Source organism: Monodelphis domestica, chromosome 2 (assembly GCF_027887165.1).
Source record: "Monodelphis domestica isolate mMonDom1 chromosome 2, mMonDom1.pri, whole genome shotgun sequence".
Taxonomy (NCBI): Eukaryota; Metazoa; Chordata; class Mammalia; order Didelphimorphia; family Didelphidae; genus Monodelphis; species Monodelphis domestica.
In genome coordinates, this window is record NC_077228.1 from 286,195,062 (window position 1) to 286,220,837 (window position 25,776).

General features: G+C 43.7%; 2 protein-coding genes across 4 annotated transcripts; one reads left to right on the forward strand and one right to left on the reverse strand.

Moving 5' to 3' along the window:
• Nucleotides 1-86: 86 nt before the first annotated feature.
• Nucleotides 87-8,542, reverse strand: MRPL2 (mitochondrial ribosomal protein L2). The gene is made up of 7 exons (XM_001364507.4): nucleotides 8,411-8,542; nucleotides 6,296-6,464; nucleotides 1,607-1,748; nucleotides 1,299-1,414; nucleotides 1,090-1,200; nucleotides 777-850; nucleotides 87-347 (listed from the first exon to the last, which is right to left on the reverse strand). Exons 1-7 carry the CDS (start codon nucleotides 8,480-8,482, stop codon nucleotides 135-137), a joined length of 897 nt encoding a protein of 298 aa, XP_001364544.2. The 5' UTR covers nucleotides 8,483-8,542; the 3' UTR covers nucleotides 87-134.
• A 139-nt stretch (nucleotides 8,543-8,681) lies between these two features.
• Nucleotides 8,682-24,135, forward strand: KLC4 (kinesin light chain 4). Of its 3 annotated transcripts, XM_056818256.1 has the most exons (17): nucleotides 8,682-8,810; nucleotides 11,622-11,905; nucleotides 13,152-13,382; nucleotides 16,897-16,978; nucleotides 17,460-17,673; nucleotides 18,269-18,356; nucleotides 18,644-18,745; nucleotides 18,913-19,086; nucleotides 20,062-20,161; nucleotides 20,334-20,386; nucleotides 20,602-20,669; nucleotides 20,817-20,925; nucleotides 21,754-21,876; nucleotides 22,204-22,319; nucleotides 22,632-22,695; nucleotides 23,600-23,687; nucleotides 23,726-24,135. In XM_056818256.1, the coding sequence occupies exons 2-16, from the start codon at nucleotides 11,648-11,650 to the stop codon at nucleotides 23,651-23,653; spliced, it is 1,836 nt and encodes a 611-aa protein (XP_056674234.1). In that variant the 5' UTR covers nucleotides 8,682-8,810; nucleotides 11,622-11,647; the 3' UTR covers nucleotides 23,654-23,687; nucleotides 23,726-24,135. The 3 variants fall into 3 exon arrangements, with proteins under 3 accessions (XP_056674234.1, XP_007484003.1, XP_001364608.1); XM_007483941.3 differs by having other exon boundaries at nucleotides 23,600-24,135; XM_001364571.5 differs by lacking the exon at nucleotides 8,682-8,810 and adding an exon at nucleotides 10,785-10,920 and having other exon boundaries at nucleotides 23,600-24,135.
• Nucleotides 24,136-25,776: the final 1,641 nt, after the last annotated feature.

The window sequence follows — 25,776 nt, forward strand, 5'->3', positions numbered from 1 at the left end:
CTCCTCTAACACATTGCTCCCAGACCAACACCACTGGAGCATTCATTTCTCTTGTCCTGCAGCTGCAATAAGGAGAGAAACCAGTCTAGTCTGAGGACGTCAAATTTATTAAGAAGAACAGAAAGATCAGGGTGTCAGCTCTGGGCAGCAGCAGATGGTAACTTCACATAACTCTTCATAGGGGGGAGGGGCTTAATCTTTCGGCCAGCCCAACCTCCTTTGCGTTGCCAGAGTCCACTGTTAGGTCGCTTGCCCAACCAGCGGTTTCTCCCGGCCTTTCCAATGACCCGCTTGTTGTGATCCACATTGGACACTCGGCCCACTGTGGCGATACATGTCTCCAGCACCTAAGGAGGAAAGAGGTGGTGAGGGCACGAGGTATAGAGTGGAAAATGGCTGGGCAGCAGACACTGGGAGAAGCCTTGACTAGAGCTTGGGCTAATAGAGAAAGGAAGCCAAACAGGATCACACACCTGCCAGAACAAAGGGCAGCAATAATGAACTTGGACATAGAGAGCAGAGGAGAGGCATTGTGTGAGACGGGAAAACTAATTGTGAAGTGAGTGATGGGAAAGGTATTTTCCCTTCACCCTAATTTCAATGAGCAAGAAACATGGGCAGCTTCAGCCTGTGGGTGTATGGAAATACACTGTATTGACATTGTACTAAAATAGGACACAGAAGCCTTGGAGGATTCCAGGACCCCAAGACACCTGATCCAGGAGAGGGTTACATTCTTTGCCAATTCTCATGCCACTCTTCACCCACACATATACCTGCATTTGCCTCTTGGAGGGCAGCTGGACAATGGCTGTCCCATTGATCTTCCGCAAAAGGATACCACAGGTTCCTGTGTAGGACAGAAAGTCTTATATCAGCTCTCTCCTGCACAAATAATCTCTAGACAACATATCCATAACATACAAATCAGGAACTGACACACAGGGTAACAGGATAGACAGAACATATTAGTCTATCAATAGGACTATATCCTCATCATATTTCCTGGGGAAATGTTATCATTATTCATGTTTCCTGTTTTTCTTCCCTTCTTGGCTAATGGAATAAGTTTCCCATTACATCTCATACCTGCAGCTCTGATGTACTGGGCACCCCGGCCTGGCTCACTCTCCAAGTTGTTGATGAGAGTCCCAATGGGCAGGGCTCCTAGAGGATGTGCATCCCCCTCCTGGGCAGCAACTAAAAGACAGTTTAATCAGTTTAACTGGGAATCCTTACCATCCTCCCAGCTCACTTGACCATCAATCACCTTCACCCTGTTTGTGGCTTTCCCATACCTGTCATGCGGCCAATGTGGTCAGAATTATGGAGTATGTCTCCTACTTGCATGTTTTCGGTGGCAATAATCCAGCGTTTCCTATTGCCCCCAGCAACAAGGGCAATGTCTGCAGACCTACATGAAGTGACGTGACAGAGGCAGGTCATCTAGGCTATCTCTTAAGTCCTAGATTATTCTCCCTGAAGAGCCTCACCCCTTCTTGAAGTACTGTCAGCCCCCTGTGCTATTCCAATAGCTCTGAATGTTTCCCTTCAGATTCTGTTCCCATTTCAGTTGACCCTCTTAACCCCTATCCTTCATACTTGCCTACAGGGATCATAGCGGACATCAATGACCTTCTCCTCAAAAGGCCCTGGCTTAGCCTCATGCTCAGGTCGAAACCGAAGGAAGTCAATCATTCGGTAACGCTGTTTGTGGCCTCCACCAATACCATGTACTTTGATTCGACCTATAGGAAGGGGGGGAGAAGAGTATAACACAATTCAGGTTAAGAAAATGTATAATTCCTGGATGGGTAGAAGTCATGTTCAAGAGGGGGTACAAGGAAAAGATGACTCCTAAACACCCCTCTAATGCCTCCTTCCTCTGGCCAAACCGTCTGTTCTCCACTGCTCACATCAACTTGCAGGGTCTTCACTTGACCATGACCAAGCCCTTTGCTTTATTTGGATTATATCTTTCCCCTCATATGCCAGTTAAAGTCCCTAACTTCTATCAAGGTCTAGCTCAAAACTCTGCCCTCAAGGAATTTATATTTTACTGGAATGATATAATATCTATCCAGAGAAGTTAATATAAGATGTGAGGAAAGAAAGAGAAACACACACACATACAGAGAGAAAGAGTAATACAGGTTATTTCTAAAAAGGGTGGCACCTCATCTGAGCCCAGAAGAAAGCAAAGGGTTCTATGAGATAGAGATTAGGAGGGAATACATTCCAGCATGAGAAAGACTGCCAAACTTGATAAGCAACAAATAAACTATTTTATCTGAAGTACAAAACACATGATGTGAATGATGTGAAATATGTTTGGCAGAGATGATTTGTGAGTTTTAAATGCCAAGCTGAAGAGGTAATAGGGTACCACTGAAGATTTTTTGGGGGAGAGAGTGACATGGCCAGAACTGTTTTAGGACTTGATCTGACAACCATATTGAGAATACATTGGAGAGAAGTGAAATTAGGACACTATGGAAGAAATTAAGCAGGAAGTGATGAGGGCATGAACACATGGAATGGTCATGTGGATGGATATAATGGGACAGATACAAGGACTGGTGGATTTAATTAAAGAATGTTATTTCTTGAAAAGATTTAACAACAAAGGTAGCTGTGCAGTGACTTTCTGATTATTAACATCAAACAAGGAAATGTATAATGGACAAAGATGTCTGCCACCATCATGGAGAATATCCATTGCAGAGCCTGTATAAAAGTGGGTCAGTGATGCAATGCAATGCATGTCTGTGGTATAGGGTCCTTCCTTAGTTGTTCATGCTTGCAAATAACTTTTTTAAAAATAGGCAATTTAACCTCATATGTATCTTTATTAGTTACTCTTATATAAACCAGAAATTTGATTACTCATTTATCTTCCCATTAATGACAGAACAGTCAAGATTGGATTTGCGATCAGGAGACCTAGATGTGAGTTACATTCTGTCACTTATTAGCTATGTGACTTTTATCAAATCATTTCATCCTTCCCTCTTTAGGCCTTAGTTTTCTCCTATGTAAAATAAGGGGCAGGAGGTTGGTCAGGGTTTTTAACTTGGGTTGTGAACTTTAAAATTTTTTAAAATTATATTCCAATATAATAGGTTTCCACTAAAGTCTATCTATTTTACTTTATACATTTAAATAAACATCAATCTGAGAAGGGTTCTATGGATTCCATTGCAAATAACTTTTTACTGATTACATCAAGCTCTATAACACTGCAGAAATTTTCTAAATATGAGGCTATACAAACACTTGAAACAACTGCACAGGAAAAACCAAGTAAAGAATGTATATTATCCATCCATATGCTGTTAGAGAGAGAATACTTAGAGCTGGCCCATCAATATTTAAAAAATACTTTAAGGTTTGCAAAATGCTTTATATTCCATCATTTAATCCTCCCACCAATCCTAGGATGCAGGTGCTCTTCTTATCTCCATTTTACAAATGAGATAGCTGAAGCTGAGACTTAAGTCACTTGACTAGTCACAAAGTATCTGCTTCAGAATTAGAATTCAGATCTTCCTGACTAGGAATCTACTCAGTATACCACCTAGTTGCCCATTCATGTATCTTAGATAGATACAATGTACCCAGAATTAAGTGGAAGAACAGAATATGTTGAATCACTTTTGGGAAATTATAGTGATTTTAATTACCTCAAAGACAAACTTTTAAAAAACATTAGCATTATTCCAGTGATGCTATATTGTTGTAAGTGATAGAATAGTAGAATCTGAAAATTAAAAGTTATAGATCACCAAAAGACACATGGAGGGTATGAATATATTACCAACAAAGAATTGAGCAGAAGAATCCACAACTTGGAATACTATTGTGCTCAAAGGAATAATAAAGTGGAGGAATTCCATGGAGACTGGAACAACCTCCAGGAAGTGATGCAGAGGAGAGGAGCAGAACCAGGAGAACATTGTACACAGAGACTGATACACTGTGGTACAAGAGAACGTAATGGACGTCTCCAGTAATGGCTTTACAATGTCCCTGAACAACCTGCAGTGATCTACGAGAAAAAACAAAACAAAACTATCCTCAAGCAGAGGACAACCTGAGGGAGTAAAAACACTGAGGAAAAGCAACTGCTTGACTACAGAGGTTGAGGGGACATGATCGAGGAGAGATGCTAAATGAGCGCCCTAATGCAAATACCAACAACAAGGAAATGGGTTCAGAGCAAGGACACATGTGATACCCAGACGAATTACGCATTGGCTAGGGAAGGGGTAGGTGGGTGGGGGCTTGGGGGAGGGGAAAAAAGAAAATGATCTGTTTCCAATGAACAATGTATGAAAATGACCAAATAAAATAATGTTTAAAAAAAAAGAAGAATCTACAACTGCCCAGGAAGCCTAGATAAGTTATGATATGTACTGTGAAGCCAGTATCAACATCAATGAAATCATAATCTCTTGAAATATGGAAGATGATTCAGAGCATTTGAAAGTTTTAGGAAAGAAGTTTAGGAAAGTTTAGGAAAGAAGTACCACATATAAGAATTTCTGGCAATTCTGTGAAGGATAGATTAGAGCAAAATGAGATTGAGCTTTTAAAAGTAGACTGGGTAAACAGAGATGGGCCTGAGCTGCTTAGGATGGTTATAATGAATGGGATAATGGGTAGGGGGGGGGACTGGATAAGGAAACACACAGATGTGAGATGGATTTAGATTACTAATTGAACATGGAGGATTATAGAGAAGGAAAAATCAAATAGGATTTGGAGGAAGCCAGTTTTAGACAACACCTGGTCAATCCAGCTAATTCTTGACTAATTCCATCTCATTTGTGATCATTCATTTATTAGACATTCCTCCATGAATTGCCATATTTAATCTGTTATTGTTGCTGTTAAGTCATTTTTAGTCATGGCCTACTCTTCACTATCTCATTTGGAATTTTTTTTAAAAACCTTTACCTTCCTTCTTAGAATCAATACTCTATATTGGTTCTAAGGCATTTGAATGGTAAGGGCTAGGGATTGGGGTTTAAATGACTTACCCAGAATCACACAGCTAGGAAGTGTCTGAGGATAGATTTGAACCCAGGATCTCTTGTCTCTAGACCTGGCTCTCAGTCCACTGAGCTACCCAGCTGCCCCCTCATTTGGTGTTTTCTTGGTAAAGATATTACAGTGGTTTGCCATTTCCTTCTTAGGCTCATTTTTTTATAGATAAAGAAACCGAGGCAAAAAGGGTGAAGTGACTTGCTCAGAATCACGTAGCTAGTGGCTGAGGCTGGATTTGAACAAAGGAAGATGAATCCTCTTGACTTTAGGCCTGGCACTCAATCCATTCTACCACCTGGCTGTACTCTTCTTATCTTGCACTTGTTCAAAACTTACTTTATAAGTATTCTTTGGTTGATTACTTCTCCACTGAGCCCTCCTCATGGCTTGGAGGTATCAGGTTCTCACAGCTCTAGGGTCAAGGCATAGATTGCATGTGTTATCTGAGGACCAGCCTAAGGAATCAGAGACTCATCACAATGTCAATAGTAGTGGGGGTAGGATCAGAAAAGAAGACAGCAACTGTCTATCTGTGTACTACTGCCATTCATATTGACAACATCACAGGTCACTGAAGTAGGATCACAGATTCAGAGCTCAAAGGGATGGCAAAGCTTTTCTAGTCTAAACCCTTTATTTATAGATAAAGATGCTGAGATATTAAAGGTTACCTGATTTGTTCAAGGTCACAGTCTGTAGAAGAACAAGGATACAAACCCAAGTCCTTTCACTCCAAATCTAGTGTTCTTTCTATTGGAAAGACCATACCATCTCTACATACTGAAGAAATTGTCTTCAACTACATAAACTTCCCAGTATTCAGGGACTATAACTAAATTTAGATATGTACCATGGTTACAAATGCTTTTTATATATGATCTTTTATCTTCTCAAAAACCCCTATGAAGTAGACAATATAAGTGTTATTCCCATTTTACTGACAAAAGAAGTCCAGAGAGCTTATCTAACCTACCCTAGGTCACACCTGGAATAGTAGAGCAAAGCTTTGGATCTAGGTCTTCTAATGCTTAACTCCAATGCTATATAGATGTATGTATATGCCATATGTGGAAGGCCAGGTTTGGTATTCCTACTAAATCCATTATCTAGTATAGCGTTCTGTTACCAGTGGAGCTCAGTAAATTCCTCTCCCTGTCCCATACAAGGACCAAGGAGCATGAGCTGGTCAGGTTTTAAGGTTTCATTTTTTCCCCCATACTTCTATCATACCTAATATTATTCTTACCTGTGTGGTCCCGGCCCCCTGACTTCCTCATCTTCACTGGTGTAATGGTATATTTGGTACGACTCTTCCAGGAAACAAAGTTTGCATTAAGGACCCCAGAAGTCAGAAAAGAGCGGCAGGAAACTAGCATTCCAGCTGAAGAAGGCTGGAGGAAGATATTGTTCATCATCTAAGGATAAACAGAGAAACCCCACTAACTTAAAGAGTTACTTCAGGGAAGGGCCTTTGGAAGGGGGCTCCTTTCAGCTCATATCTCTACCAGGAAGTTTCGCAAGCTAGTTATTTAATTTCTAGTATGATCTGAGAATCCTATTCTTTATATTATGAAAATGCTCTATATTTGTCTTGACTTTCTCCCCACATACAACTTATCCTTTCCTACTTATGGGAGATTTCTTCACCTAGAACCCCTTCCCCTTTGCTTCCTACCAAAACTTTTACCTTCCAAACTTGATTTATACCTTGATCTCCAGGAATACCTTACCTTGTTAAATCCACCTTATCCTGGCTGCTCCTATTACTCCATCTTCCCACCCAGCAATACAGTGAGTACCTTGCTCTCCCTCTCTGGAAGGTAAATATTTTTGTTAATGATTTTTTTTTCTCTGCACTGTATATGGTATACCTTCCACTAAAATACCTCATCAAGATGTGGCTGTGTGTTCTGGAAAACTATACCTGTGGAATTTTGGCATGTTCTTGCTGTTGCTGTTGTTCAGTTTATCTGACCCTTGTAGACAAAGAAATTAGAGTGGTTTACTATTTCCTTCTCTAGCATGTCCCTATTTTACAAATGAGGAACTGAGGCAAATAGGGGTTAAGTGACTTAGCCAGTGTCACACAGCTAGGAAGCATCTGATGCCACATTTGAATTTGAATCTTTTGAACTCCAGGCCCAAAGCTGAATCTATCTACTTAACCACCTAGGGCTGCCCTATCTGTTATGTTCTACCAAGTTGTAAAGGCTTCAATTACAGACTCATAAGGGAATGGGTGTTTCTTTTTTAAAGATCAGCCTAGCTAGTTCAGATTTAAGACGTTTCTGGCCCCAGTAATTCATTAATGTCACATATTAAGGAGTGGGGAGGGAACAATTTCTTTTAGTTGAGGGCGTGCACATCCTATGATATCACATCACAGATGTTTTAAGTATATTTTAAAGATGTGTTTAGTCTCTCCCCCCAGACCCAGATGCATCATAGATTGAGAGCTGACTGAGACCTATGTTATTTAATCCAACTTTCCTTCATTGTATAGATGAAGTGGGTTAGGATTTGAATCCAGGCCTTTTGATTCTAAATTCAGCACTCTTGGCACCCTGCCACTCACTGTTATGCCAGTACTTTGCACATGGCCAGCCCACAACTCATGAAATATGACTGTAGTAGTGACTGGATGTTAATAATAATAATGACAATGATGATGATGATGATGATGATCTCTTATTTACATAGTACTATCTATTTAAGTCTAGAATAGTAGTAAAATACTGCTTAGGAGCTAGGAGGCCTAGAACAGATTACAAGATTGGCAAAACACTTTCTTATATTATCTTACTTGATTTGAACCTCACAACAATCTTGTGAGGTAGGTACTGTTGTTATCCCCATATTACAGAAAAGAAAACAGCCTGGTAAGAGGTTAAATGACATGCCCAACCTCCGATGGCTAGTAAATGTATGAGGCAGAATTGGAACTCAGGCCTTCCCCACTCCAAGTCTAACACACTATCTGGCACCTCTATGCCTCAGTGTCCTCTACAGAAGAAGGATGTCCCTTCTGACTCTGACAGTCTGTCAGACTTTCTCAACGTGTAAGTCTGAGAGAGATGCAGGGCAAGATTATTAGCTTCATTTTAGAAATAAGGAGACAGAAGCCCAGAGCAGAGGGATGAGTGTCTTGGCCAAGGTCACACAGATGGTTAAATACAAGCCTGGGATTAGAACCCAGGACTCCTGACTCCCAGCCCCGGTGTTCCTCAGCCTGGTGTACGCCAGGACGGGGATGACCTTTGGAAATGAGCATAGATGAGGCCAAGATGTTTCCCCACCCCACCCCCCAATTCGCTCCCCGCTCTCGTCGACCCAAGCCCTGAACCCCGCACAGACCGATTACCTGGGCGGCAAGGCGCGGACCTGTGGCCAGGCTGAGGGAGCCCAAGGCTCGGGACAGCGCCGGCAGTGCCATGAGGGTATCAATTCCGAATGCCGCTTCCTCACTTTACCTCGGCGCCTTCTGATGACGCAACGTCCCGGGTTTCGGTGACGTCGGGAAAGGAGGCCTACGCTAGTCGTTGCTGGAGGAGGTGAATCCAAGTACGCAGAATTCGGCCCCCTGCGGTATCGCCGGCCTCCACCAGTCCGGGAGAGGTTTCTTGTCCGCGTGACCGCAGCTAGGCTCCGCCCCAAGGAGCCGTCAAAACAATTGCCTTGAGCGATCGCCATGTTAGATTTAAAGGGGCAGTATCGGCGAGGGAGCTGGCGGACGAACGGACGGACGTACCTACGTACCTAGGGTGAGTTTCTGGTAGAATTTCCTCCTCTCCTTCCCCCTTCCTCTCATCAAACAATCTGGGGACCCATATCCAACTCTGGCACCTCAGGACAGAGAGGGACACTCCACAAACAGACAGGAGGACACACCCTCACCTCCTCTTCCTCTCTCAGGACAGACACCCTGAGACGGTCAATTCCTCCTTGGACATTCCGACGGACACATCCCCATTCTCACTCTCCCCTGAGATAGACAGACACATAGACACCCTCACCCCGTCTTGGACTGACTCATATATATATATGTGTGTGTGTGTGTATATATATTATTTTTATATATATATGTGTGTGTGTGTGTGTATATATTTTTATATATACACACACTCTCACACCCTCGGACAGGCAGACATACACATTCTCACCCAATTTTTGGACAGACAGGCAGACATACACATTCTCACCCAATTTTTGGACAGACAGGCAGACATACACACCATCTTTGGACAAACAGGCAGACACATACCCTCCTTACCTGGACAGACAGGTAGACATATATGTATATACAGTCTCACCCTGTACTTAGACAGGCAATCACATCCAGACCTTCATTCCTTCCTTGAACAGACACATAGACATTTACACTCTTTCCCTTCCTTGGACAGACAGGCAGATACATACACAGTCTCAAAATCTCATCCTCTCCTTGAACAGTTTGGACAAGAACCTCCTCCTTGGATAGACAGACACCCTCACTACTTCTTAGGATACACAGACACACCCTCGATTTCTCCTTGGACAGCCAGAGACTGTATAGGTACAGTAAACACATACACCTATATCTCCTCTTTGATAGATACATATATGCCCTTATTTCCTCCTAGGACAGACAGCTGCAATACCCTTAAACCCAGCTGGGACAAATAGATACATACACATTCTTGCTCTCCCAAGAGAGACATACATGTCAACATCTTCATCCCCTCCTAGGACAAAGATGGCAGACATACACATGATCATTCCCTAGTAGGACAGACATGCACCTTTTCTCCTAATCCTTCCCAATCTGTGACATTTGCCCACTTTCATGGGGCAGATAAACTTGATCTTTTCTTTCTCTTGAACAGATATAGTTGTCTCTCCCTCTTTCCCCAAATGACACACTGATTCTTTGGGCAACAGAAAAATAGATTCCCCTATTATGAAATGCACACACATTTTCTATCAGGTTAGAGAGAAGATAAAATATATTAACTTATTAACTAGTATGTTTCATGTTATGTTACATATTATACTATTATATTACATAGTCTATAACTACTATAACAATTATAGCTTCCAGGATAGACAAACTACTCCCTACACCCAAATAGGTAGTGAGTCATGTGCTTTCTCTCTCTCCCACCCCATTACTCTTAACCAGGAATTCATACCTACTAGTGGACCTCAAAGACTCAGACCATAGTGCTTCCTTACTCTTTGACAGACATTTTACTTTATCTAGTTTGTCTTTGGAAAATCAGTTTGCATGTTAGTAAATATTGTTCACCAGTTCTGGGGAATCACTCCTTACTTTAGTTGCCTTGAATAGAGGTGGGAGGAACAAAGTAGAATGAGAGTATCTGGTCTGGGCCAGATTCCTCTGCTCTTTCCACATAGACCCTTGTACTCACGCCTCCCTCTAGACACAAAGATCCTTCTTTACTAATAAACCGGAAACAGGACTTCACTTTTCCTTAGGTTTCCAGTCAAGCCCTCTTTTTACTTTTGCTTATTCTCCTTTAGGGCACTAGAACTGAGGGCTGACAGTGTTTTTTGGGAGAAATGGGGGAGCTAGTTCTTTTTCAGGGTTTGGGGACTGCGTATGAAGAAAAAGAAAGATAATTTAATCTAGGTGGGACTCTGTGTCAGGTGCTCTGGATGTTTGGGGTGGTGGGAGGTGCTGCTGGACTCCTGAACCTTGTATAGGGCGTTTCCCAGTCTGCTGAGCTGAGTAAGATTTTTCCTGACTCTTGGCTCCTGCCTCAGTCCTGCAGCCCAGGGCTTTTACCTTTGGTTCGGGTTATACTGCTTGATACAATGACTAGCCCATAGGCAAGAAGAGGATAGAAAACAGGAATCGGAGAAGAAGCAGGGGTAATTAGGCTGTGAGGTTGGGCTCAGGGCACCTTAGGTAACTAGAAAATTAAAGGACTAAATCTTTATGGAGACACTTGTGCCCAACCCTTTCTCTTAGGTCTCCTTCAGGCTCTTTTACATCTTGAGAACTGTTAATTCTCTTTTTTCTTTTCTAGAACATAGCTATTGGCTGTTTTTATTACACTCTATCCATTATTCCTTTTACTGACTTCCTTTACTGTCTTCCTTCCAACTCCAGGTCCTCCTGGCTTTTCCTCCCAAACACACTATCCTTCTTTATATGACAGCCATTTCCCTTCTACTTTCTGTATTTTTTTTTAAAAACCCTTATGTTCTCTTAGAATTGATACTGAGGCAACTGGGGTTGACTTGCCCAGCATCACACAATTGGAAGTGTCTGAGGTCAGAATTGAACCCAGGACCTCCTGTTTCCAGGCCTCGCTTTATTTCCCCTGAACCAACTAGCTGCCCCCCACTTTCTGTAATGTTTGTATATTTTTCTTGCTCAACATCTTTCCTCAATTCTGAAAATCATTGCCCCTTCTATTATATATCTTCTGCTGAATTTTACTCATCTTCAGACTTAATTTCTACATACTGAGTCTGGCTTTCCTCATACTCAGTACCCTTCCCCACAAAATTCAGTTGTTACAGTTCTCTGTCTGTCTCTGTCTCTCAACTCCATGATTTCTCTCCAGCCCAGGTTGGGTTCCTCTGACTCAGGATGTCAGGGCTGGTACTGGGACAGCGGGAAGAACCAGCAGTGCACCGATTGAGCCAAGAGGAGATCCTGGGAAGCACTCGGCTGGTAACCCAGGGTTTGGAAGCATTGAGAAGCGAGCACCAGGCAGTGTTACAGAGTCTGGCTCATGCTATTCAGTGCCTGCAACATGAAGGCCATGAAGCTGGACTGGTACATGAGAAGGCCCGGCAGCTTCGACGTTCAATGGAAAACATTGAACTGGGTCTGGGGGAGGCACAGGTAAGCTGGGAAGCCTGGGAAATAGAGGGCTAGGATGGAGAATAGGATAAGAGTAAGATTTCAAGGGAAGGGTGGTTAGGTTTGTGAGGAAAATTCAGGACTCAGAACTGGGAGAAATGGAAGATTGGTGGAAAAATCTGAGGGAGGGATGTGTAGTGGGGAAAGGAAAAAGATCAGTGAAAAGGGTCCTGCCAATTTTATCTTTATACCATCTCTGATATATGTCTCTTGCTATACTCTGATACTATGACCACTCTGGTACAGACCTTCAGTACCTTACATCTGGACTATTACCATAGCCTTCTAGTTGGTTTTCTTGTCACAAATCTCTACCCATATAAATCCATGCTCCATTCAGCTGTGATCTTTCTAAAGCACAGGTCTAATAATGTCACCGGTCTATTCAATAATTCTTAAGTGGTTGGTTCCCTTTTATCTTTAAGATACATGATAAAATCCTCTGTTTGCCTTTAAAGCCCTTCATAATTTGGTTCCTATCTTTACGAGTCTTAATACACTTTAATGTCTTTTACTCTGTCATCCATTGACATTGATTGACCTTTTTGCTCTTCCTCAGCCATTTCCCCACTCCAGGCATTTTCACTGGCCACTGGCTCTCTCCCATGCCGGAATCCTCTTTCTTCCCATCATCTTATATTCTGGCCTCTTATCTTTAAGTCCCAGCTAAAATCTCACCTTTTCTGGGAAGTCTTCCCTAATTCCTCTTAATGCTAATGCCTTCTCTCTGTTGATTATTTCCAATTTATATTGTCTATAGCTTGTTTGTACATAGTCATTTGCATGTTGTTTCACTATTAGACTGTGAACCCCTTGAGATCAGAGACTTTTTTTCACAGTGTCTGGTACATAGTAGGTGCTTAATAAATGCTTATTGATTTGACTTAAGTAAAAGAAATGATAAGCAAGGAAACTAAGACTCAATCTGTGACACACTTTTACCATTCCTTCAGCTACCCTCTCTACACATACACATGGTATTCATAGTTAGTTTTAATAAGAGCATATATTTAGGGTTAAAAGAGAATTTAGAGTGCATCAAATTCAACCTCTTTTTTTTATAGAGGAGGAAACTGAAAACTATAAAAGTGAAGTGACTTTTTCAAGGTCATAGAGGTAATAAATTGTAGAGCTGAAATTTGAACTTAAGTCCTCTGACTCAGTCTAGTGCTCTTCCTCCAATGCCACAAGGCCTTTCAGTCCAGTCCTATCTGTTTGCTCTTTCTAGGTGATGTTGGCACTGGCAAACCACCTTGGTACAGTGGAGTCAGAGAAGCAGAAGCTTAGGGCCCAGGTGCGGCGGTTATGTCAGGAGAACCAGTGGCTTAGGGATGAGCTGGCAGGTACCCAGCAGCGCCTGCAGCGCAGTGAACAGGCAGTAGCCCAGTTGGAGGAAGAGAAAAAGCACCTGGAGTTCATGGGGCAACTTCGGCAATATGATGAAGATGGACTTCCTGTGGTGAGTAGGGTAGCAGGGAAAGGGCCACATGAACACAAGGGGGGGACATAGTGCCAGGGTTTGGGCAGAAAGTAGGTTGGTGAGCAGGCACCAACAAAGATTTATTGAACTTCCGTATCATGTGCTTGGCACCATGTCTGAGTTTATATTTATGGAAAGGACTCTTTTCACAACAGTCCTGTAAGGTAAATAGTACAGGTATTTGTCCTCATTTTATAGATGAAGAAAAGGGTCAGAGAGCCCAAGTTGATTTACTTATAGTCACACAGGTAGGACATGCCCAAGCTAGGATTCAAACCTGGTTATTGTTGGTTCCATGGCAGCATGTCTTATACTTTGCCACTTTGTCAGTGGTTCCAGGGTGTTATTTTAGGGTATAATTTCATATTATATCATTTCACATACCTCCAGGGTATAATTTCATCTCTAGGGTGCTCCCTTCACAAACACAAATGACACCTCTTTTATATCTTAGTTAGTTAGTAGTAGTCTCTCGGTAACTGAGGATGACGATTGTCTTTGTGCGCTTTCATCTATGATAGATGAGTGTGCACAAAGACACTTGTGTGTGAAGGAGATTTAAGTGGAAAAGTCGATGCACAGAGACAGTCCCACTCTCTCGGCGTTGGAAGCCTGGATCCAGTGGCACGAAAAATCTTTACACCTGGAGACTTCCTCAGCTAGATGCTAAAAAACAAATCCTCCCATCAGTGTGCAGATGAATTTGGAATTCTCTCTGAAATCAGTTGGGCTTGTGCTTGGACAACAGACACAGTCTGCCAGACTTTCCCATTGCAATAATATCTGTCAGAGCTTGCCCTCCACTGCTAGTGTCTTAGAGCCCTGGGAAATAGGCAGTAAAAGGGGCATTGTCCACATTTTTACAGATGAACTTATTAGGGAGGTTAAGTGATTTCCATGAGTTAAGCCACAAAATTAGGAAATGTCCGAGGTAGGACTCAAACCCAGGTGCTCCACTGGGGCACCAAAGTAGGAGTCAAAGTTTAAAATAAGGATAGGGAAACATAAGCATTTGAGAGAGAGGAAGTGGACCATTTGTACTGAAATGAAGGGTTCTATAGAGAATTCATAGGAAATTAGGTTGGAAAAGTAGAATGGGGGCAAGTTTTTCTTTTCTTTTTTTTTTGGCACTACAGATAGCTTTAATTTTTTTTTCATTAATTTTTGAAAAATTTTAATTTGGGGGCAGCTAGGTAACTCAGTGGATATAGAGCTAGGCCTGGAGACAGAAAGCCCTGTATTCAAATCTGGTCCCAGACATTTCCTGGCTATGTGATTTATGACAAGCTACTTGACTCCCATTGCCTGGCCTTTACACCCATTCTGCTTTGGATGCAATACTTAGTATTGATTTTAAGCCAGAAGGTAAAGGTTTAAAAATAAATTTTTTTTTTAGTTCCAAATTTCTCCCTCCCTTCCCCATTGAAAACATAGTAATATGATACCCATTATACATATGAAGTCATGTAAAACTTTCTCATAATAGTTATATTGCAAAATTTTTTTAAAAGGCAAGAATAATAAAATTAAAAACAACATGCATCACTCTGTACTCAGAGTTCATCTCTGGAGGTGGATGGCAATTTTCCTCATAAGTCCTTTGGAATTGTTATGGATCTTCATATTGATCAGAATAGCTAAGATTTTCACTGTTGATCATTGTTACAATGTTGCTAATACTGTGAGCATTGTTCTAGTTCTACTCATTTTTTTTTGCCTTAGTTCATATAAGTCTTCCCAAGTTTTTTCTGAAATCATGAGGAGAAAGAATCTTGCCTAGAGGGAACAGAGTTAGATATAAGGAAGAACTTCTTAATAATGAAAGACACATGGGGGGCAGCTGGGTAGCTCAGTGGATTGAGAGCCAGGCCTAGAGATGGGAGGTCCTAGGTTCAAATGTGGCCTCAGACACTTCCCAGCTGTGTGACCCTGGGCAAGTCACTTGACCCCCATTGCCTAGCCCTTACCACTCTTCTGCCTTGGAGCCAATACACAGTATTGATTCTAAGATGGAAGGTAAGGGTTTAAAAAAAAACAATAATAATGAAGGTCACATGGGAGCAGCTGGGTAGCTCAGTGGATTGAGAGCCAGGCCTAGAGACAGGAGGTCCTAGGTTCAAATCTGGCCTCAGACACTTCCCAGCTGTGTGACCCTGGGCAAGTCACTTAACCCCCTTTGCCTAGCCCTTACCACTCTTCTGCCTTGGAACCAATACATAGTATTGATACCAAGATTAAATACCAAAATAATGAAGGTCACATGTATAATAAGTATCAAATTACTTGCCTTCTCAAGGAGTGGGGAGTAATGGTAGGGAGAGAGAATTTGGAATGCCTAATTAAAAAAAATGATTATTAAAAAAGAATTTCTACATGTAATTGGGAAATATTTAATGAAATGAATAAAAATAATTTTGAACAATAGTGAGGGCTAGCCAGCAAATCTATATTGTATGTTAGCAAGGGCCTAGATCAACATTGGTGAAGGTTTTCAAGTTCTTGTGCCCAAACTGCAACTTCAAGCTGTCTGTGAGTTCCCCCACATTATCCCAGAGAGCAGAGGGAGGAAGTGCTAGCTTTGGGTGGCTAGACAGAGGAGCAGGGGCATGCAAAAAATGTCCCTGCAATTCTGAGGGTCTTATGAGAAGGAATGCTGTACACATTCAGAGGAAGAACTGTGGGAGTAGAAACACAGAAGAAAAACAACTGCTTGATCACATGGGTTGATGGGGATATGATTGGGGATGTAGAGTGTAAATGATCATCCTAATGCAATTATCAATAATATGGAAATAGGTCTTGATCAATGATACATGTAAAATCCAGTGGAATTGCACCATTGGCTCTGGGGGAGGGGGGGAGGAGAACATGAATCATGTAACCATGGAAAAATATTCTTAATTAATTAAATAAAAATTTTCAGCTCAAAAAAAAATGTCCCTAGAACTGTGGAGAGAGGGAGAGAGGGAATAGAGTAGCTCAATACCACCCCCCTCACCCCCTTCTCCCCCCATTAGCACATGTGCCAATATCTCACCAACAGTGGCCTAGATGCTTGGGTACATATTAAAGATCAGTCATGTTCCCTGCCTTCAAGATAGATTAAGGCAGACATGTAATCCACATAAGCACATATGGATCAATATAACACTGTAATTACCTGAATTGAGTGGGAGGAAGGAGGCAGAGATTGTTTTAAGAAGTTGGGAAATGGGGAAGGGTCGATAAGAAAAAGCTTTCTGTGGGAGGTGGTTTATAGGTTGAATAAAAAAGAAGAGAGGTATGTGAAATTCTATCATGGGTAACTGTGAAGCTGGATTTTAAAATTTTAAAGAGATTTTTTTTGTTTGGGTTAAGTCCTATCTTTTCCAGAATCAAAAGGATGAATGGTTTTGCAAGTCCTACAATTTAGTGGCCCTGTTGTACAGTTCTTATAGGGAACTCTAGTCAGGAGTGATTTTTGCCATGATGTATGCTGCTTCAATTCTTCCAGGAGGAGAAAGAGGGCAATTCCAATAAGGATTCCCTAGATGATCTCTTCCCCAGTGAGGAAGAAGAGGAGCCCAGCCAAGACTGTGAGTCCATCTCTGGGATTGGAGGATGAATCAGATAGAAAGGAGAGCCTCTGCTTTCTGACCCCAGAAGTCTTTTGTAGAGAGCCAGCTTATAGGCCAGCCCACTTCTAGTACTACTCTACTTCCTCATTCTTGCCCTGGTTCTGGCATAGCAACGCCTAGAAATAGGAGAGAAATTGAGGATAGAACTTAATCCTCTGGGGATTCAAACTCCTCAGTCAATAGGAGTGGACATATATGACTAGGGGCAAAGTAGGTATGAGAAGTGGTCATGGAGTATAAAGGGATTGGGATGAGAAGAAGTGTAGGATATATGTGTCATGAGGAGGCATAGGCAAGGGGTTGGACATAGGGTGGGGACCGTTGATGGAGGGAAAATCCATGAGCTTAGAAGTAACAAGGATGGGACAGGACTCAGGTGAGCAGAGGAGTCCTTTGTGGGCACAGTGCCAGCCTCTGAGACTGAGTGGTGGTGTCCCAGTGCCCAAGGGGACTTCAGCTGCTCAGCAAGGAGGTTATGAGATCCCAGCACGGTTGCGGACCCTGCACAACCTGGTGATCCAGTATGCAGCTCAGGGCCGATATGAGGTGGCAGTGCCACTCTGCAAACAGGCCCTAGAAGACCTGGAACGCACCTCAGGCAGAGGCCACCCTGATGTTGCCACCATGCTTAACATCCTTGCCTTGGTTTATCGGTAAGTATTCCCTACTCCTGTTCCTCATCCTAGTCAGTGTACCTTGTCTCTCTCTCCCCTACTTGAGACCCTGTTCTCTGTTCCTCAAACTCCCTTAGTTCCTCCTTATCACTACCCAAAACAAGAACAGTTAGCATATATTTATCTCCTCCTATGTGTAGAGTACATAAAAAACTCAAGATGATGGACTGGTCTGAAGAAATTTCCATTATCTTCCTTCTCCTCCCCCCCCAACTTCTACTCCTTTAACTCTTATGATTTTAGGCCTTTTTCCCATAAGACTCATATCTAAACTCCCTATCCCCTATACACTGGAGTCACTGTCTCTTGTTGGCCTTATGTTCCCTCCCTGGGAGAAAGATCCATTATGTTCCACGTATAGTGAGGCTTTCCCAGTGGGATTCACCACAGACTTTCTGTCTTCCTCATAGAAGGGGAAGCTTTTCTGGCTGTCCCCTACACCCCAAAGAGAGGAGGGCTAGATATGAATAAGATGTGACTATTGGGTTGACCTGGGACTAGCAAGAGGGAAATGGGATCACATAGGTATATGATGACCTGGCCCGATGAACTCTGAGATCCTGTCCCCCTGCAGGGACCAGAACAAATATAAGGAAGCAGCCCACTTGCTGAATGACGCCCTGAGCATCCGTGAGAGCACCCTGGGCCGGGACCACCCAGCGGTCAGCATCCCTCTTCTTTTCTACCCTTTCTATTCTTAGCATGTCTATTTTTCCTTTACTGCTTTTAAATAGGGGGAGGGTTGGGTTAGAATATATATGTCCTCTAAATCCTATCTAGCTATTTCCTCAATAGCTCATCTGCTGGAAAGAAAGGTGAAGGGAACAAAGCATCCCTGGAGTGGCAGTTTCCATGTCCCTAAGGACAAGCCCTATATCCTTGGGTTGATGGGTTCTCTGGATTTCCTTTTTGGGGCTGGCTTTTGACAAGGATGGAATTTTCTTCACAGGTGGCTGCCACTCTCAACAATTTGGCTGTGCTCTATGGGAAGAGGGGCAAGTATAAGGAGGCAGAGCCACTGTGTCAGCGAGCCTTGGAGATCCGAGAAAAGGTATTTCCTTCCTTCTAGAATTGTGATTCCTTCCCTTCCTTCTCCATTCTACCCCAGCCTTCCCCACCTCCCTCACCCCTGGCTTTCTTCTTTAATTCTCCCCATTTTTGGCTCATTTGATGCTGCCCCATAATGAGCATTCATTTCCCTCTCTTTTTCCCTGCCAGGTCTTAGGTGCTGACCACCCAGATGTGGCAAAGCAGCTAAACAACCTGGCCCTCCTGTGCCAGAACCAGGGCAAATATGAGGCAGTCGAACGCTACTATGGCCGAGCCCTCGCCATCTATGAGGGTCAGCTGGGGCCGGATAACCCAAATGTGGCCCGAACCAAGAACAATCTGGTGAGGGGAGGAGGCAGAGGAAAGAAGGGAGGAACCCCAAGGCTATCAGAGAACTCAAGAGTGCCCCTTTGTCTACTTGATTATTCTCCTACCCAAGGCAGTTTGGTGGGATGAGATGGAGTAATAGTAATAGGAGGCAGCTAGATTTAAAAAATAGAAATAGTCATGATGATGATGATGATGTTGGATAACATTGACGTGACACTAAGGTTTGCAAAGAACCTTACATTTATGTCCTCCTTTGGATAGGGTCATGACCTGACAGGTGCCTCTACCCTTTGTAAAGATTAAAAATTTAGGGGAGACTGAGGCAGGTAGAAATTAGTTTCTCTCTGCAAGGAGTATTATATTTTTTTAGAGGTTTATTAAGGATTAAGGATTAAAGAAAATACAGGATAAGGAAAACGTGCCTAGGCCAGAGGCCTAGACAAGACCTCACCTACATTATGGAAAGAGCCATGTCTGCTTCAAAACGGAAGTCCAAAAAAAGAGCCCTCAAAAGCCTTTGCAATCAGCTTACGTACCTTCTCGATCTCACCCACCTCAGAATTCCGTGAAATTACAAAGCATTTTGGGGAAGTGGAACAAGGACTTGTGTGGGGATTGAAGTCCAGAGTTCAAATCTCAATTTTACACCTTCCAGTTTGATACTTTCTTTCTACCTCAGGGCTCTGGGGGGTGGGAAAGAGCTACCCTGAAGTAGGTAGTTGGCTAGTCTCAGAATTAACCAAGCTCTTCTCTTGGGAAGAAGGGGAAAGACAGAGTAATGTTTGAGGTTGGGGATGCTGGGAAGTAAGTGCTGGATTAGGGAAATGAGAGATATTAGGAAGGCTAGACTCTGTCAGGGATGGAGAGAGAGTAGGGGAGGGGCAGGGAAATTGTTTATAATCTGTCTGAGAGAAACCTTGTTTCTTGTCTCTTGACCCCCTTATTCTTCTCATCTCTTCATACCATCTGTGCCTCTTGCCTCCTCAGGCCTCCTGCTACCTGAAACAAGGAAAATATGCAGAAGCTGAGACTCTCTACAAGGAGATTCTAACACGGGCCCATGTACAGGAGTTTGGGTCTGTGGATGGTGGGTGTGTGGGACTTGGGGGTGGCCAAAGGGAAGGAGAACGTGGCTCCCAGGGATGACTTAGATCATATTACTCAGGGTCAGTGTTGTCTGCCCCTGGAGTTTGGCTCCCTCAGATCCAGCATGCTCTTCTAAGTTTTCTGTTTCCTGTCCAATATGTTACCCTTCCCAGATGACCACAAGCCCATATGGATGCATGCAGAGGAGCGGGAGGAGATGAGCAAGGTGAGTCTGGGATTACAGGTCCTGGGACACTGACGATGGCTCTGTCCTCATTGCTGTTTCAGTGACCCTCCCCTTCCCCCAACAGTTCTGCCTTCAGGTGCCTTAAGGCACTCTCCTCATCCTAGCATCTGACCCTAAGAATGCATTAGCATTATCCTTATTCTCACCTCACAATCTTCCTTATCTTTCGTGTTCCTCTCCACCCCACTGTGCAGAGTCGGCACCGGGACAATGCACCATATGCTGAATATGGAGGCTGGTACAAAGCATGCAAGGTCAGCAGGTAAGTTGGATGCTCATGGCCTGTGAGGTGGCTGAATAAGAATACAGTATCTCTGGGTAGCCTACTTTTCTTGTACCCCAGTTTGCTAGACCCTAGACCCATCTTCTGGTTTTTCTCTTTTCTTCCTTCTTATGTTACCACCAACAGCCCTACAGTTAACACTACCCTAAGGAACCTTGGAGCTCTCTACCGTCGCCAGGGGAAGCTAGAGGCAGCTGAGACCCTGGAAGAATGTGCCTTACGCTCCCGAAAACAGGTAGGAAACTAGGGAGGGGAGGAGCCTGGGGGAGAGACACTATTGGTAGCTCAGGCTTGTCTCTGATTTTCTGGAAGCTGGAGGAGCAGGGACCATTTTTTTTTTAAATAAACCCTTACCTTCTATCTTAGAATCAATAGGTATTGGTTCCAAGGCAGAATAGTGGTAAGGGCTAGACAATGGGGCTTAAGTGACCTGCCCAGGATCACATAGCTGGGAAGTGTCTGAGGCCAGATTGGAATCTAGGACCTCCTTTCTCTAGGCCTGGCTCTTCATCCACTGAGCCACCCAGCTGCCCCCCAGGGACCAGTTTTTAAAACGGAAGCTAGTATCAGAGCTCACATTGTTCTCTGAGCTGGGTAGGGCAATGATTATAGTGCTAGGTCTGAAGTCAGGAAGACTCAACTTCAGATCCAGCCTCAACACTGCTAGCTGTGTGATCCTTGGCAAGTACTCTCTGCCAGCCTCAGTTTTCTCATCTATAAAATGAAGATCATAATAGTCCCTACCTCTCAGGGTTGTTATAAGGATCAAATGTACTTAGCATAGTGCCTGGCACATAGTAGATGCTATATAAATGTTGTTTTCTTCCCCTCTTTTTTTTTTTCACCAGAGGTGCAGACCAAAGTAACTTTGTTAGGAGGGGAAGAGCAGAGAAAATTTAAGTAAATGGCCTTTTACCTTAATGTGGGCTAAGCCATGAAGAATTATATGAGGGTGACATTTGTGGGTGGGTCATTTGTAGCAAGGGGTTGGAGTAACATCTTAAGGGATCTATAGATCCAGAAATTCCTAACCCTTCCTCCCCTCCCTTCCTTTTCCTGCCAGGGCACAGACCCCATCAGCCAGACTAAGGTAGTAGAGCTGCTTGGGGAAGCCCAAGAAGGTCCTGGGGCCAGCGTTAAATTTGAAGGGGGTGATGAGGCCTCTGTTGCTGTAGAGTGGTCGGGGGTGAGTGATTTCTTTCCCCTCTTTTCTTTCCCCTTTCCCTTTTGCTGCTCCTGGATATATGTGGATAGAACTGTTGGGCATAGTATTGTACCTGAAATTATCCTTTTCCCCATCCTATTTTCCTTTGGCATTTTCTTTGTGGATTCCCCCATTCCTATCCTGGTAGGGAGAAGAGGCTTTGGGGAACAGAATCTTTATTCCCCAGATAGGGGAGAACCTAAACCAGGTTCATTCTTCCATGGGGAATAGGAACATAGAGATGGGGGTCAGAAGGGGTGAGGGGCTGGTGTTCTTCTCAATTGCCCTCTTTTCCCCCTCACTTCCTAGGATGGTAGTGGGACCCTGCAGAGGAGTGGCTCTCTAGGAAAGATCAGAGATGTATTTCGACGAAGCAGCGAACTGCTAGTAAGAAAGCTGCAGGGAAATGAACCTCGACCCTCCAGGTACACACTGGGGTGGAAGTACAGCTAACTGGGTAAACAAGGGCTTTCCCAAGGTACTCCCCTCCCCTTCCCTAGCCATGGCTGTGGCTCCCTGAAAGAAGTAAATATTGAAGAGGTACATGGAAAGGAAGGAGGTCTGTTGACTGGCTGGGGAAGGAATAGCACAGGGGAGCTGAGAGAAAGAACACACAGGTGAAAAAAGTGAGTGATTGGGGGCCTGTTGGCAGGGTGTGGGGTTGCCCACAGGGAGAAAGCAGGCAGACCTAGGGAGACCTAGGCTCCAGAAAACTCACTTTCTTTTTTCCTTTACAGTAGCAACATGAAGCGAGCAGCCTCCTTAAACCATCTAAATCAGCCCAGTGAGCAGTCCCTTCAGGTGAGGGGGACACCTGGGGGAGGGCAGTAGGAAGGGGAACAGGTAAGGAGGGATCAAATAGGGATGGATAGAATCTGAGTGGAGAGACTCGGCATTCATGGGAGGGGATAGGAATAGGACCATTTGAGAACATTCAAATGGGAGGCATAGGGAGGAGGGCATATCTGAGACCAAAGGTATAGAACAAAGAAGTGGGCACTTGCTGTGTACTTCTTGGGGAATGGGTTTAGGTCATCAGTAATGGGGGAGAGGGAACAAATAAAAACATTAAGAAAAGGTGATAGTTTAAGAGCAGATTACCACTTCAATGGGAAAGTGACCATCCATAGCAACAAATTATACAGTCATAGTTTAGTAGAAAAGAGTCTTGGATCTGGGGTCTGAGTACTTGGGTTTGAAGTCCAACATCTGTTCCTTATTACCTGTGTGATTGTGGGCAAGAGGTTTCCCTTTTTGGGCTGCAAATCTGAGATATGAAAGGTTGGGCTCATGTTTCCAAGTTCCCTTTCAGCTTTAAGGTTTGTGATCTACAGATAATATCATTGCTATTTTCTTCTACCTGAGTAGGACTAAAGGAAAATCCTACTGAAACCCTTTTAATTAATGGCAAAAAAGCTAAAAAAAAAAGCCTCTTTTAAAAATTGTTCCAAAACCCTTACTTCGTGTCTTAGTAACAACTCAAAAGACAGAAGAGCAAGGGCTAGGTAGTCCAGTGTTACACAAAACCAACTGCTTCTTAAGTTTGAATTTTAGAGGATGTAATGCATATCTGAGGAACTAAGAGAAAAGAGTGATGCCCTGGATGTGAGATGGGTTGCAAGATCCCATCCTTTGAGAGGAAAATGGATAGGAAGCAGGTGTTTGAAAAGGGTGACCTGGACTGATGGTGTGTGTTCTCTTTCAGGGGTCACGAGGCCTCAGTGCTAGCACTATGAACCTCTCTTCAAGCAGCAGCTGACATCTGATTCCCCAGGATCTTCCCTACAGTGATTACACACACACACACACACACACACACACACACACACACACACACACACACACACACACACACACACACACACAGCATTCTCTGTGGTTCCTGCTTCCACCATGTCCCAGGGAACAGATTGCCAGACCTTGGTGGACCAGTGGGGATGGAAACTTGTAAACTGCTGGGTTGCTCTACCCATTTAGGCTTTGGTTCCATCTTCAGAAAGGCACTGCTGGGCTCCCTTTTACTCCTTTGCCATCTTCTAGAGTAGTGTGGAGTCCTCCAGAGGCTGGATTAAAAAGCAAGTATTTAGCAGGAATTGAGGGCTGAGGCCCAATATCATCGTTTTAGTATGAAGGGTCTTTGGATTGGCCAAATTACTATTTCTTGGCCTTGTTTTCTCTACAGATTCCTTTCTTTCAGGTCCGAATATTTCACTTTTCTTAAATAAAATAATCAGAAAATGAGTTTTCCACATTTGTTCTGGGGGAGGGGGGTAATAGGGCAGGACCCATGTTAAATGCTGGAGACCAATGGAAAAGGAAGAAGTGATGATTGTGTACTTGGAAAGAGGAGGTATAGGTGGCTAGGTGATGTAATGGATAGAAGTGTTGGCCTAGGAATTGGGAGAACCTGCCTTTTAATTATGCCTGACATTTATTAGGTACGTGACTTGGCAGAACCTTTAACTTCTCTGAGCCTCAGTTTCCCTTTTTATAAAATGGGAGTAGTAACTGCACTTACTCACTGACTTGTAAGGCTCAAAGGCAACGTGAAGAAAGCACTTTGCCAACTTCCAAGTGCTATATAAATGTTATCTATTATTATTATTATTATTTGCCTCTTTTCCTTATCCAGTGTATCTTGTGAGGTCTTCAAAGAGGCTTTTGAAGGACTTGAGGGTTGTGTTGAATTTCATATCCAATAAGAACAGACTTGGGGACATAGGAAGTTTATTAGCAAGACTTGATTGTCAGAGATTCATCAGGAAGAGCTCTGTAAAAAGTCTTGGCTATAATGAAAGTTGGCTGTCCCATGTGGTAGCCATGTGGGTCCCTAGAGTTCTGTTGCTGGCTCACAGGGAGAGCTGTTCACCCGGGCTCCAGGATTCTGGAGGCCCTCCCCCACCATCCTCTGAGCTTTAAGTTGGGCGGAAGTGAAGGCTAAACTGGAGCCCTACAGTCCATCCTGGCGTGCCCCCCTCCACCCCCCCAGCCTATTGGAAAAGAAGACACTATGATCTCTCCTGGTTCATCCCGAAGGAGTGAACAGCAGCTGGAGCCTATCTTGGTGGAGCCTGTCTCTTGCACACCCTCCTCCTACACCCCCTTGCAGTTCTTACAACAAAGGAAGAATGTGTGGGGAGGTGAGGGGGGCCACTGGGAGGCTTGGAAAAAGGGCTAAGCCAGGCAGACCCACTGCTAGAGACCCCACCAGGCCCCCCCTGGTCTTGGAGGCTTCTGCAGCTCATATTGTCCAGTAATGGACTTGAGACTGAAGTCATCAGGCTAATAAGGTTTTGCTTGCTGCATTCCTAAGACCAGCCTTTTCTAGCTTTAGGTTCAGATTGGTGCTGGGCCAGAGCCAGACCACAGCCTCCCTGCAGAGCCTTCTCCAGTTGGCTGCCATGTCCTGGGGGATTCAAATTAGTTTTTTGTCTTGAGGATGACCCCAAGGAAACCAGGGTGTAGTAGAGCTGACCTAGGAGTTCAGGTTGGGGGAGGGAGGGGTAGCAGGGGGACCCTCCCCATTAAACAACTCATCTGAAATCACCCCATCTTTTTCTCCTCAGAGTCTCTGGTTGAGGGGTAGCTTTTGAGGGGAGCCCCAAGCTTGGTCCCTGTGATAACACAAGTCCTAGAGACCCCCTCCAATCGTCCCATTTTCAGAAGCAATTTCATTGTCGCCCATCTCCCCTGTCCCCCAACCAGCCCCCAGTCCTCCTTCAGTGTCTCCTTATCTTCCCCATATCTCTTCCACACATAGTTCCCTCTCACCTCCTCTTCCCTCATTACGTCGTCTCTTATTTCCCCAAGGTCTCTCTTCACGTGATCTCCAAACCTCTCTTTCCTTCCTTATACTGTCCCCTGTTTTCTACCTACTAGGTC

What these genes read in the sequence shown, in the direction of transcription:
- MRPL2 (XM_001364507.4), bottom strand. Translation starts at nt 8,482, where the DNA reads ATGGCACTGCCGGCGCTGTCCCGAGCCTTGGGCTCCCTCAGCCTGGCC. An exon ending in CCAGTACATCAGAGCTGCAG is followed by an intron (nt 851 to 1,089) that starts GTATGAGATGTA and finishes TGTCCTACACAG; the next exon opens with GAACCTGTGGTATCCTTTTG. An exon ending in CCTCCAAGAGGCAAATGCAG is followed by an intron (nt 348 to 776) that starts GTATATGTGTGG and finishes TTTCCTCCTTAG; the next exon opens with GTGCTGGAGACATGTATCGC.
- KLC4 (XM_007483941.3), top strand. Translation starts at nt 11,648, where the DNA reads ATGTCAGGGCTGGTACTGGGACAGCGGGAAGAACCAGCAGTGCACCGA. An exon ending in CCTTGGAGATCCGAGAAAAG is followed by an intron (nt 18,746 to 18,912) that starts GTATTTCCTTCC and finishes TTTCCCTGCCAG; the next exon opens with GTCTTAGGTGCTGACCACCC. An exon ending in CCTTACGCTCCCGAAAACAG is followed by an intron (nt 20,926 to 21,753) that starts GTAGGAAACTAG and finishes TTTTCCTGCCAG; the next exon opens with GGCACAGACCCCATCAGCCA.